This window comes from Mus musculus, chromosome 9 (assembly GCF_000001635.26).
Source record: "Mus musculus strain C57BL/6J chromosome 9, GRCm38.p6 C57BL/6J".
Lineage (NCBI taxonomy): Eukaryota > Metazoa > Chordata > Mammalia > Rodentia > Muridae > Mus > Mus musculus.
Window position 1 is genome coordinate 88,414,522 of NC_000075.6, and position 12,295 is coordinate 88,426,816.

Below are 12,295 nucleotides of genomic sequence, written 5' to 3' on the forward strand. Positions count from 1 at the left end.
TACAGCATATAAATTGTTGTATTAAATTAGTCTTAACACACTGTGGATGAACTCAAATAGTAGGATGTTTTTAAAAAATTAGAAAATATAAAACATAACTGAATCATTGCAAAAGTGAGACACATCACTAGACACTGTACTGTCAGATATATGTGTTCAAACTTGATAAACACACAATGCTTAAAGAAACATGCATTTATCAAATGACATAATTTGGATGCCTGAGTCTAAGTTAGAATCTCATTTTTCCTTTTCTTTGTCAGCCAAGAAACAACACCCATGTACCCTGTGTATACTAAAAACAAAATTACTTGGGGGGAGAAAAAGAAAGCATTATGTTTTTCAGAGAATCTATTGAAACGATCTTTCGATCTGTGTCAGTACCTGTTCGTGTGTGCAATTATATGTGCAGGCATGTGTTCACACATGCACATAGAGATCAGAGGTCAACCTTTCTTGGCAAGAACTTAATGAACTAAGTTATTTCCCCGGCCCCTGTGAAAGTTGTATTAGAAAACGTTGTTTGCTGGAGAGAGGATTTCCTCGTGTAGGCCAGGCTGGCCCCAAACTCCTGATTCTCCTTCCCCTGCCTCCCTCTGCCTCCCTCTGCCTCCCTCTGCCTCCCTCTGCCTCCCCCTGCCTCCCCCTGCCTCCCCCTGCCTCCCCCTGCCTCCCCCTGCCTCCCCCTGCCTCCCCCTGCCTCCCCCTGCCTCCCTCTGCCTCCCCCTGCCTCCCTCTGCCTCCCTCTGCCTCCCCCTGCCTCCCTCTGCCTCCCTCTGCCTCCCTCTGCCTCCCTCTGCCTCCCCCTGCCTCCCCCTGCCTCCCTCTGCCTCCCTCTGCCTCCCTCTGCGCGGTGATACAGGCTTCCTCACTCTGCCCAGTGCACCAATGATTCGTAACTGAAACCAATCACATCTTTGGTAGTCAGACTGGAAGAAAGTTTACTACCAGTAATTAATGGGAAATACTTCAGGACACTGCTAAATAGTCAATAATGTACAATGTATTTCTCCATAAAAAAAGATTTGGCTGAAACTGTCACTGAGAAATCCTGACTTACACTGAAAAGATATCGTTAACATGCTTAGCTTAATGGTATTAACCATATTAAGAGGGGAATGGGGCTTTTATGGAAAACAAAAAACCATACCTGTACCATGGATAGACAAAGTTTTCCAACACTAATTCAAGAACCTGCACAAGAAAATGTTTAAAGAAAAATAATTAGCTATAGGGAAATGAAATGAACTTCTAAGTGATATATATTAGCACAGCCAAATTCATTAAACCCAATATTGACAATATGTTTATGTCACCTTTACATAGCTGTATCAATAAGAACATCTTAAGGAAAATACTTGAAAATTATATAATCCAGAAAAGAAGTCTCTCTTAGAACACATATCTCAAATATCTCCATAATCAACTGTTTCAACAAGGGCCATCAAGATGGCTCAACAGGAAATCAAATTCATCTCACCACAGCACTTGCCTGAAGACAAAATGGCTGTGCCAGTTATGGAGAGCCGACACAGCAGCAGCCATGGCCACTTACTCCTCCTCGCTTGGTGCTACACTCTGGGTCACACCTAAGCTCTAGTCTCACAGTCTGAAAATCACTGGCTTCCAAGTCAAATAATCGCAACTTCATCACATAGCCTTTCAAAAAAAAGTTTTGAGACAGGGCCTGTCTATGTAGCCCTTGCAGTTCTGGAATTCACGAGGGAGACCACAGAGCTATGTCCGCCTCTGCTTCCCAAGTGCTGGGATTAAAGGCATGCGCCACCATGTCCAGCATGATTTCTTAGCAGCGTTATGAAATACTGGCTAAGAACTAAACTGAACCTTTTTTTTTTTTTTGGTATGTGTGTGTCTGTGTGTATGCAGTGTTGGATTGTTTGGCAGGGCCTTGTGCATGTCTGGCAAACACTTCACATCTGAGCCACATCCCCAGCCCCCTACCTTATTTTTGGAGTCAAGAGTCTCTCCCTGAACTTAGAGTTTGCTGTTCTGTCTAGACTGGTGGGACAACCAGCTCCAGGAGCTGTCTGCCTACACACACACACACACACACACTACAGGGGTTCCACGCATACTCGGGGAAGTGTGGCTTTTACATGGTGCTGGGAATTCAAACACATATCCTCCAACTTCCATGCCAAGCACTTAACCCACCGAGTCACTTCCCCGGCTTTTAAACAAGTTTTACTGATCATCAGATACAACAGCTGAAAATCCTGTTAAAGCTCTCTAACATTTAGTTTAGCTTTGCAAATATCAAAGTACCTATTTCATAAGCTAGATACAAAGAAAATGTGTGTCCTTAACAAAGAGCCTGATGTACAATAAGCACATGAGTAAGTGAGAGCTACTGAAATAGTATGACTTCACTGCTCCCAGCCCTGGCACTTCACCCCCCCCTCTGCTTGGTAAACACTCCCTGCCAACCTCTTCCTCTCGGGGTCCCCCCACAGGGTCAGCCTGGCAACTGTTCAATCTTCCTTTTCATGGCATCTCTAACATCTGAGTACCTCCTCCTCTGTACTAAGTCTACATTTCCCACCTCCCTCTCCCATTATTACTGCCTGCAGGCTACACTATAATTACCTGTCCATGTGTCCACCTCCAACTCTAAACGAAGTGCTAGCACAGAAGAACCAATTGGACTCCTTTGTCTTTTCACCCCTCAAGGCCTACTACTCCAGTTCCTGTCTCTATCAAGAGCATAAAATCATTTTGAACACGGGAGCTAGTATCCATCAATATCAGTCAATATATGTGAGGTGTCCTCGTTTGCTTTCTTTTGCTGTGGTAAAACACTGACCAAAACTTACCTAGGGTTTGGAGACTATTTCATCTTACACTTTCAGCTCACCAAGAGGGAAGCCGACGCAGGAACCTGGAGGCAGGAACTAGAGCAAAGGCCATGCAGCGGTTTGCTAAGCCTGCTTTTCTTATACAACCTAGGACGAGCTGTCCAGGGTGGCAGCACAAAATGTAAACTGGACCACATCAATCAGTATCCAGAAAACGACCCACGCACATCTCCCAGGGTAATCTGAGGGAGGTAAATCCAGTGAGGTTCCCTCTTCCCAGACGGCTCTATTTTCTTTCAAGTTGACAAAAATCTAACCAGTACATTTCTGTTTTTTTTCATTTTCCATAATGAGTGAAGTATCTAAAATCTCTAGTAGCCACATTTTACAAAAAGCAAAAATAAATCGATAAAATTCTTTTATTTAACCTAATATAGCCAAACTATTATCATTTTAACATTTAATAAATATAACAGAGACACTTCACACGTTTTTCTAAGCCTTTAATATCTAGTATGTGTGTGTACATATGTGTATGGGCATGTGTGTATGTGTAGCACATCTTAGATTGTACTGGAACATTTCCAGTATTTACTGACAGCTACATGTAGTAGTGGCTGCAGTACTGATGGCATAATAAACATCTCCCCAGGCTAGGGATGGAACCCAGGCTCTTGCACACAGTATACAGATGTACTACGAGTGAATTCCATCCCCAGCTTAGTGTGGACAGCACAGTTGATTTAAATCAACAAATCAAAAGAAGAGAAAAGACCTAAGAAGCCACACAATTGTTGCAGCTTCCATTTAGACACTGCATGCTGCTTCCTTTTAGACAACAATGCATACAAACTGAGATAAAGGACCATAAAGTAGGGTTCGGTTGCAGGGTTCAGTTGCGGACTTCATGTGCCAGGTGCTATTCTTAAACTTAATTAGCATTCAATGTAATTCAGTATACATCTATCATCTATCACTGGTCAACTGCCTATGTGACTCCAAATCCAATGCTGCAAAGAGTGAGACACCCCACTCCCCACGTTCAAGGACTTGACTAATATCTTAGATGCAAGAAAAAGATATGTCCTTTAAAACAAATACATAAGTATGGAAGAAATCAAAGTAAGAGCCTGTGACTAGAAGAGGACACAAACTTTCTAGTGACCATTACCCCACTCCCTGACCTATACTCTAGTTAGTGTCAAAGCTAGTGTCATAGTTCATTGAGATACATGCCCGTAAGAGTTCAATGTTTCTTTGCAAATGGTTACTCCCATACTATCATAAAGATACCTGTTCTTGCAGCACTAAATAAACAATTTTCTTGACTGAAATGTCTAGGTAAATTTGAGATTTAGGTGTAATTTGGAATAGCTTAGTATTCAAGGTACTTATTTTGTAAAAAATTATCTAGCCAAGAACTCATTATTAGGTAATACATATTAAGATATGGGGGTCTTTTGTGTGTGTTTATTATGTTTGTTTGGTTTTTGTTGTTTAAGACAGGTTCTGGGAGCTAGAGAGATGGCTTAGTGGTCCAGAGGTCCTGAGTTCAATTCCCAGCAACCACATGATGGCTCACAACCATCTATAATGGGATCCAATGCCCTCTTCTGGTGTGTCTGAAAGACAGCTACAGTGTACTCATATAAATAAAAATTCTTTAAAAAAATAATTAAGTCAGGCTCTGTAACTCAGGCTGGTCTAGAACTTACAATGTAGCCCTGGCAGGCCAAAAAATCATGACCCTGCTGCCTTGGCTTCCCATGGTGGAACTATAGGAACGCACCACCATGCCTACCTTAATAAGATGTACCAGGATTAAATCTTCCAATAAAAGTATCTGAAAAAATTTTTGTTTGTATTCAACATTTTTTATTTGTATATGTAATCATAAACCAAATAATATTTCAATCAACACAGATGGCATATTTAACAATAGGTCCATAAGACTATTGTTCCCACCTCCTGGGGGCTGGGGAGGGTCACAGCTGTTATAGGACAAAGTTTGCTAGCTTGTTTGTGGCATTTAGGTACAAATGACTGTGCTGCCACTTATAGCAATCTATGGCACATACAATTATGCACGGTATATGACACTGGATAATAAGTATGTTACAAGTTTATGAATTTACTATGTCATGTCATTCTTTTCATCTATGGCAAAGTACATTTTATAGTATATGTTTATATATTTTTATATGTTTAGATCTGTGCTAGTTAGTTTTAACTGTCAACTTCATATAACCCAGAATTACCTGGGAATAAAGTCTCAAATAGGAATTTATGTACATCAGGCTGGAGAGAGGGAGAGAGAGAGAGACAGACAGACAGACAGACAGACAGACAGACAGTTGACCAATGATAGTTGTGTGTAGAATCTACCCTGAAGCTAATTAGCACAAGAATAGTGTAAGGGAGGAAGCAGCAGGTGGGAGCAGGAGAGCAGGTGGGAGCAGGTGAGGACCCACTTGCTACTCTCACTCTGCTCTTGGCTCTGATGTGGTGCTACTTTAAGTCCCTGCCCTGACTTTCTTGCAACAATGGACTAGAACATGAAATTGTAAGCCAAATAAACACTTTCCTCTCCTAAGCTATTTTTTTGTAAGGACATTTTATCACAGCAGCATAAATTAAAATAAAACAACACTGTACTTTTAATTTTAGAGTTTACTCTTATTTATTAAAAGGAAAAAAAAATTTCTGTAAAACAATCAATATGCCATGTTCGGCCAGCAGCAGCTTCAGAGAACTCATCCTTGTACATCCCTTGACTGCCATCAAGAAGGCCCATGCAATGACTGAAGCTAGCATCTAAGTTTGCACACGCTCATTCTGTGATGCTCTCACAAGGACAGTCTCATCTTTAAGGAACACATGCTCATATCGGGCAATATTAATTAAATTACTTACCTCTGAGAGAGATGCATCTACCTTCGAAGAAACTTTCAGGTCTAGCCAGGGCTGATAGTTTTCAAGGAGCAAGGAAGGCCTAAAGTAAAGCAAATAACATAGTCACTTTTAATAAAATACATTATAGTAAAATGTAAGCACTAGGTAAAAGCACTTGCCTTATAAGCCCAATCAACTGAGCTTGGTTTCCAGAGCCCAAATAAAACAGGAAGGAGAGAACCAATTCCACAAATGGTCCTCTGACCTCCAAACATTTGCCATAGCCACGTACCCACACACAAAACCCACATGCATAATTAAAAAGTAGAAAGTGTAGCCGGGCGTGGTGGCGCACGCCTTTAATCCCAACACTCGGGAGGCATTGGCAGGCGGATTTCTGAGTTCGAGGCCAGCCTGGTCTACAAAGTGAGTTCCAGGACAGCCAGAACTATACAGAGAAACCCTGTCTCGAAAAAAACAAAAACAAAAAACAAATAAAAAGTAAAAAGTGTAACTTACCTATGCCGTTTACATTTCACTTTACCACAAACAGCACAGCTATGTCCTTGCGGAAATAACTCTTGAAGTCCTAATTGCTAAAAAACGGAAGAGAGATTAGTTTTTAGTTCCCATAATGTCTCTACTACAAAGAATCAGTTTTTTTGGTAGCTTTGTTACACTTCATGCAAGCACTGAAACTATTATTTCTAATAAGTACCCACTAAACTAACTGCCAGTGAATGCAAAACCCCGAATGGACTACTCTGCGATACACAAGTCACAGCAGGTGTGGCTCAGTGGTCCAGTGGGAGAGAATTCTCTAGCATGCCCAATGGTACGGGTTCAGTGACTCCCACCAGAACACGAAGGAGAAAATATAAGCATGGGAACCAAAACCAGAGGCTCTCTCAGCAGGCATGGAGGTACATGCCTGTAACTCCAACACCCGGGGTGTGGAGGCAGGAGGATCTAGAATTCAAGGCCCATGAGACCCCATCTCTAACAAAACAACAACCAAACCAAACCAAGCCCCCCCCCAAAAAAAACCTTCCTCACTTAAAACTAAAGTCAAATGGCATCATCACTTATAAAAAAATTATCTACTGTGTCTTATACTGCAAAAAACATAAGGAAAAAACAGTATTTTCCATTTCTTCCAAAGCTTAGCTTCAATGAGGGGGAAGGCATGATAATTCCTAAGACTCTGCTGACCAAATCTGCCCAAGAGTTCTGTTTCCTCTACATAAAATACCACAAATCTAAAGTGAGGGACTGCATCAACTTAAAGAACCATAATTTATGATTTAAAAACAGCCCACTAGGGCCTGGGAAAACAGCCAGTGCAAGACCCCAAGCTTCATCAGTGGGAGAAAAAGGATATCTCATTCAATCCTCATCTGCAGACAGAATTTCAAAAATCAGAATTTTGCCTTACAGAGACAGAGTTAATATGCTATTACCACTATTAAATTTCAGAAATACAAATTGGTTTAGTTAAACAAATTGCCTAATGAGTTTTGATTTCTATGGTACACATATGCATTTAAGAGCTTTCCGGAGTGGGAGGGTTGGGGTTAGCTCAGGGATAGAGCACTTGCTAAGTCAGGCACCGGCTCTGGGTTCAACCCTCAGCATGTGGCCACTCACCTGCAGCCTGCACATGAAAGCAACAGCGATGGATTACTATTTAACCAGGGACCCTTTTCATGTCTCTGCTGCAGAACTACCCGGAAAGTTTTTAACAATACTATTTACAGGGCAGTAGCCTAGAACTTTCTCATCAAAATCTGGGCCTAAGTCCAACAATCCATACTGTTGGTGATTCCCAAGGAGGGTCTCTTCTCCAGGCAGCTTTGACAACCTCTGTTCTAGATTAATGGCCTTTGTGGACCACGCACCTAAGGGACAACAAGCTCACAGGATGAACTGCAACTTTCTGAGGGGACCGTATTATCCTTTTATAATTGTTATTAGAACTGTAAACCTTAAAGGCAGAACTACAGGTGCAGCTCGGTGGGAGATTACATGCAAGGGCCTGGGTTCAACCCTCAGCACTAAAAAATAAAATAAAATTATAATATGTGCCTGTGTATTTATACAGGCAAATATAGGTAAATACACATAATGCTCATTTTAAATTTTTTCATATAGTCCATTATAAAATGACAGTAAGTAGATTTTTAAAATCTCTGCTTTACAATGCTTTTAGTAATAAATTTTAACTAGCATAGAGTCACATAAACTGACTTTTAAAAATAAAAATCACAGGGCTGGAGAGAGAGTTCGGGAGTAAGTATGCCGGCTGCTTTTCCTAGGGACTGAAGATCAGGTCTCAGCACCCAGTGTGGGTATCACAACTGCCTGTACCACCAGCTCCAGGGGATCTACTGCTCCCTTCAGGCCTCCAGGGGTACTGCATTCTGCAAGATATGCTCACATAGACATACACCTATACACATATATTTAAAAATGTCTAAGTTCAAAATTTAAAAACACAGCTGGGCAGTGGTGGCGCATGCCTGTAATCCCAGCACTTGGGAGGCAGAGGCAGGCGGATTTCTGAGTTTGAGGCCAGCCTGGTCTACAGAGTGAATTCCAGTACAGCCAGGACTGCACAGAGAAACCCTGTTTCGAAAGAAAAAAAATATATATAAAAACACAATTTTACCTTGGGTTTGTATTTTATTGTGAAGAATATATTTGGTAAGAGGGAATCGGGTCCTAATGAACAGTAGAATGTCACAACTCCAGCAACAAACGACCAGAAGATCATTAAGACATGCAGATACCTTAGAAAAAAAAAATGCAAACGATCAGAACCAAAGGAATCCGTAACATTAAAAGCAATCCCTTCGCTGAGCTACGAAATATTTATTAAGTACCTATTGATCAAGATCAATTTTTCTACTCGGTTAACTTTCTACAATGTATTTGCTAGATATAATATAAATAATAAGATGTATATTAAAATGATATAATTTCACTGAATATAGAAAAGTAAGTGCAACATTTCATTTTCATTTCTATGTGGTTATGTTTTAGAAATCTGAGTCCAGTCTTCCTCACATTGCACCAAAATTCTTATTCTAACTGCAGTTCTGGGGGATCAGATGCCCTCAGAATCAGAAGAGATTTGGGCCTCCACAGACACCAGGCATGCAGGCAAAATACTCATACATGCAAAGTAAAATAAATGAATCCAAAAAATAATTTTTAAAAATACGGCCCCCGAGAGGAATCTGAAGAGGCAAGCAGCCAAATCAGGTACTGTGCCACACGATGCGCAATATTAAGGTGTCTCAAAACAGCCATGATGCTGGACATGGTGGCGCAGGCCTTTAATCCCAGCACTCGGGAAGCAGAGGCAGGCGGATTTCTGAGTTCGAGGCCAGCCTGGTCTATAGAGTTCCAGGACAGCCAGGGCTACACAGAGAAACCGTGTCTCGAAAAACCAAAAAAACAAAAACAAAAACAAAAACAGCCATGATACTGCAGATACCAATCCCCTCACACAGTTCAAGTTTTAATGACCACAGTGCGTTTATTAATTGTGAATAATTGTATAAAACATAAGCTTTACTATTAGCTCTCCAGTCCAAAAGCCACAAGATCCAGGTGACCAATCACACCGTTTCTATTAATAACTGATGGCTCACGTACAACAGCAAAACATGGAGCTGTGTTACCTCCTTGTTCCCAATAATAACCTTGTGTAACGTTTTATAAAAATGGATAATTTCAAGTGGAAACTGACTCACACGCATGAAAGTGGTACAAGGAAATGAGCAACAATAATGCTAGAAGTGAAATTCAAACAAGAAATAAATACAATTACAGAGAAAATGGGTCCTTGTGGGAATCTGGACACTAGTATTGTTTAAGATTCTAGATATGTGGGACTGAGGATGCAGGTCAGCTGGTAGAGTGCTTGCCTCACATGCAGGAAGAAGCCCTGGGCTTAATCTCTAACAGCACATAAACCAGGCATGCCTCTGATGAAGTCATCTTTAGCCAGCCTGGGCTCAAATGGTGACAGGAATATTAATAGCAAAGGGTAAAAACACCTCTCAGTGATTTTGGCAAAAATCTTTACATTTAAGGAAATGTTTTATGACAGTGAATGAAAAACTGAAAATCAGCCCACATTTAGAAACTTGGCATTTAGATGCACAAAAGATACTTCATATACTAAATTCAAATTACTCTCTATTATACTTTCTCTCTACAGAGAAATAAGAGGAACTACAGGAACTAGAAACTGGGGTGCGCTCAGTCTTATCCCCTCTCAATAGTTTTCTGAAGCTCTAATAACTGACAGCTATGTCTCCTTAAAAAAAAAAAAATGGCAGTGAGAAGAAAGTGAAGCCACACCCACAGAGGACAGGAGAGGAAGAGTGAAGTCACACTCACAGAGGACACAGGAGAGGAAGAGTGAAGTCACACTCACAGAGGACACGGGAGAGGAAGAGTGAAGTCACACTCACAGAGGACAGGAGAGGAAGAGTGAAGTCACACTCACAGAGGACAGGAGAGGAAGAGTGAAGTCACACTCACAGAGGACACGGGAGAGGAAGAGTGAAGTCACACTCACAGAGGACACGGGAGAGGAAGAGTGAAGTCACACTCACAGAGGACACGGGAGAGGAAGAGTGAAGTCACACTCACAGAGGACACGGGAGAGGAAGAGTGAAGTCACACTCACAGAGGACACGGGAGAGGAAGAGTGAAGCCACACTCACAGAGGACACGGGAGAGGAAGAGTGAAGCCACACTCACAGAGGACACAGGAGAGTAAATGAAGAGGTTGGTGTGGTTTAGGTTTGGTTGGGTTTGGTTTGGTTTTTTTAGGCTGTTCTTATTGTGTAAACTAGACTGGCCTCAAACTCTCAGAGATCCACGGGCCTCTGTCTCCCAAGTGCTGAAATCGAAGGTATGTGCCATCATACCTAGTACAAGATCTTAGTAGTATTCTCAGTACTGTTTCCTGTTTCTCTAAGGCCCACTTAACAGTACTCTGCTCTTTTGTATTCGCTTGGTCAAACCAAGAGTTTCTGAAATTCTGTCAGCTACACCAATGATTGGGTTGTCAAGATTGCTCAGCAACCCACCTAATGACACAAGCATGATGACCTAATTTGATCCCTGGAACCCACACAAAGGTGGAAAGCGAGCCAACTTCACAACATTGTGCTCTGACCACCACACACAGTTGTTATAACTTGTCATACAAACCTACACATTACAAATTAAATGAGAAATGAAATATAGGTAGAGAGCAATTGAAATATATATACAAAAAGAAAAATACAGAGGAAATAAAATCTTTCTTTTTAAAATCATTTTATTCATTTACATTCCAAATGACACCTCCCTTTCCTCCCCAAGCTCTCATCCCCCATCTCCCCCCTCCCCTTTGCATCAATGAGGGTTCTCCTCTACCTACTCCTGTCTCACCACCCTAGCATCCAAGGACTCTGGGGCATCAAGCTCTACAGAACTAAGGTCCTCCCCTCCCATTGATGTCAGAGAAGGCCATCCTCTGCTACATATACAGCTGGAGCCATGGGTCTCTCCATGTGTACTCCTTGGTTGGTGGTTTAGTTCCTGGGAGCTCTGGGGGAATCTGGTTAGTTGATATTGTACGTCCTATGGTGTTGCAATTCCCTTCAGCTCTTTCAGTCCTTCCCCTAGCTCTTCCACTGGAGTCCCTGGGCTCAGTCCGATGGTTGGTTTTGAGTATCTCTATCTATACTTGTCAGATGCTGGTAGAATCTCTCAGGAACAGTCATACTGGGCTCCTAAAGCAAGCGCTACTTCAACAAGTATTGGGGTTTGGTGTCTGTAGCTGGGATGGACCCCTAGGTGGGACAGCCTCTGGATGGCCTTTCCTTCAGTCTCTGTTCCAATTTTGTGCCTGTTTTTCCTTTGGACAGGAACACTTCTGAGTTAACAATTTTGAGATGGATGGGTGGTCCCATCCCTCAACTGGGGGCCATGCCTATCTACTGGAGGTGGTCTCTACAGTTCTATATCCCCTACGTTATGTATTTCACCTAAAGTCATCTCTGTTGGGTCTTGGGAGCCTCTCACTTCCCTGGACATCTGGGACTTTCTAGTGGCTACCCCCAGTTCCCCATCCCCCAAGAAAGCCAGGCAGTAGTGGCACATGCCCTAAATCTGAGCACTTGGGAGGCAGAGGCAAGTGGCAGGCAGAGGCCAGCCTGCTCTACAAAACAAGTTCCAGAGCAGCCACAGCTATCTAGAGAAACCCTGTCTTGGAAAAAAAAAAAAATGAAACAAAAACAAACAAACAAACAAAAAAGTCTTAATTAAGTCATAGGTCAGGGATGGTGATTCCCCCCAGAAGTTCTTTTATTGTTAAAAATTGTTTTTGCTATTCTGGGTTTTTTGTTTTTCCATGTGAAATTGAGAATTGTTCTTTCCATGTCTTTGAAGAATTGTGTTGGAATTTTGATGGAGATCGTGTTGAATTTGTAGACTGCTTTTGAAAGGATGGCCATTTTTACTGTGTTAATCCTACCAATGGAGAGCATGGGCGATCTCTCCATTTCTGAGGTCGATTTCTT

The 12,295-nt window shown here is 41.8% G+C and overlaps 1 protein-coding gene across 2 annotated transcripts in view; it reads right to left on the minus strand.

Moving 5' to 3' along the window:
- The window catches only part of Snx14 (sorting nexin 14), a 62,175-nt gene that overhangs the window by 37,767 nt on the left and 12,113 nt on the right, over positions 1–12,295 (minus strand). For both annotated transcript variants that reach the window (NM_172926.4, NM_001359958.2), the window contains exons 2-5: positions 8,377–8,497; positions 6,228–6,304; positions 5,730–5,808; positions 1,151–1,194 (exon numbers count right to left, since the gene is read on the minus strand). In NM_172926.4, the coding sequence (NP_766514.3) occupies positions 1,151–1,194; positions 5,730–5,808; positions 6,228–6,304; positions 8,377–8,497 (321 nt within the window). The remainder of the gene's footprint in view (positions 1–1,150; positions 1,195–5,729; positions 5,809–6,227; positions 6,305–8,376; positions 8,498–12,295) is intronic.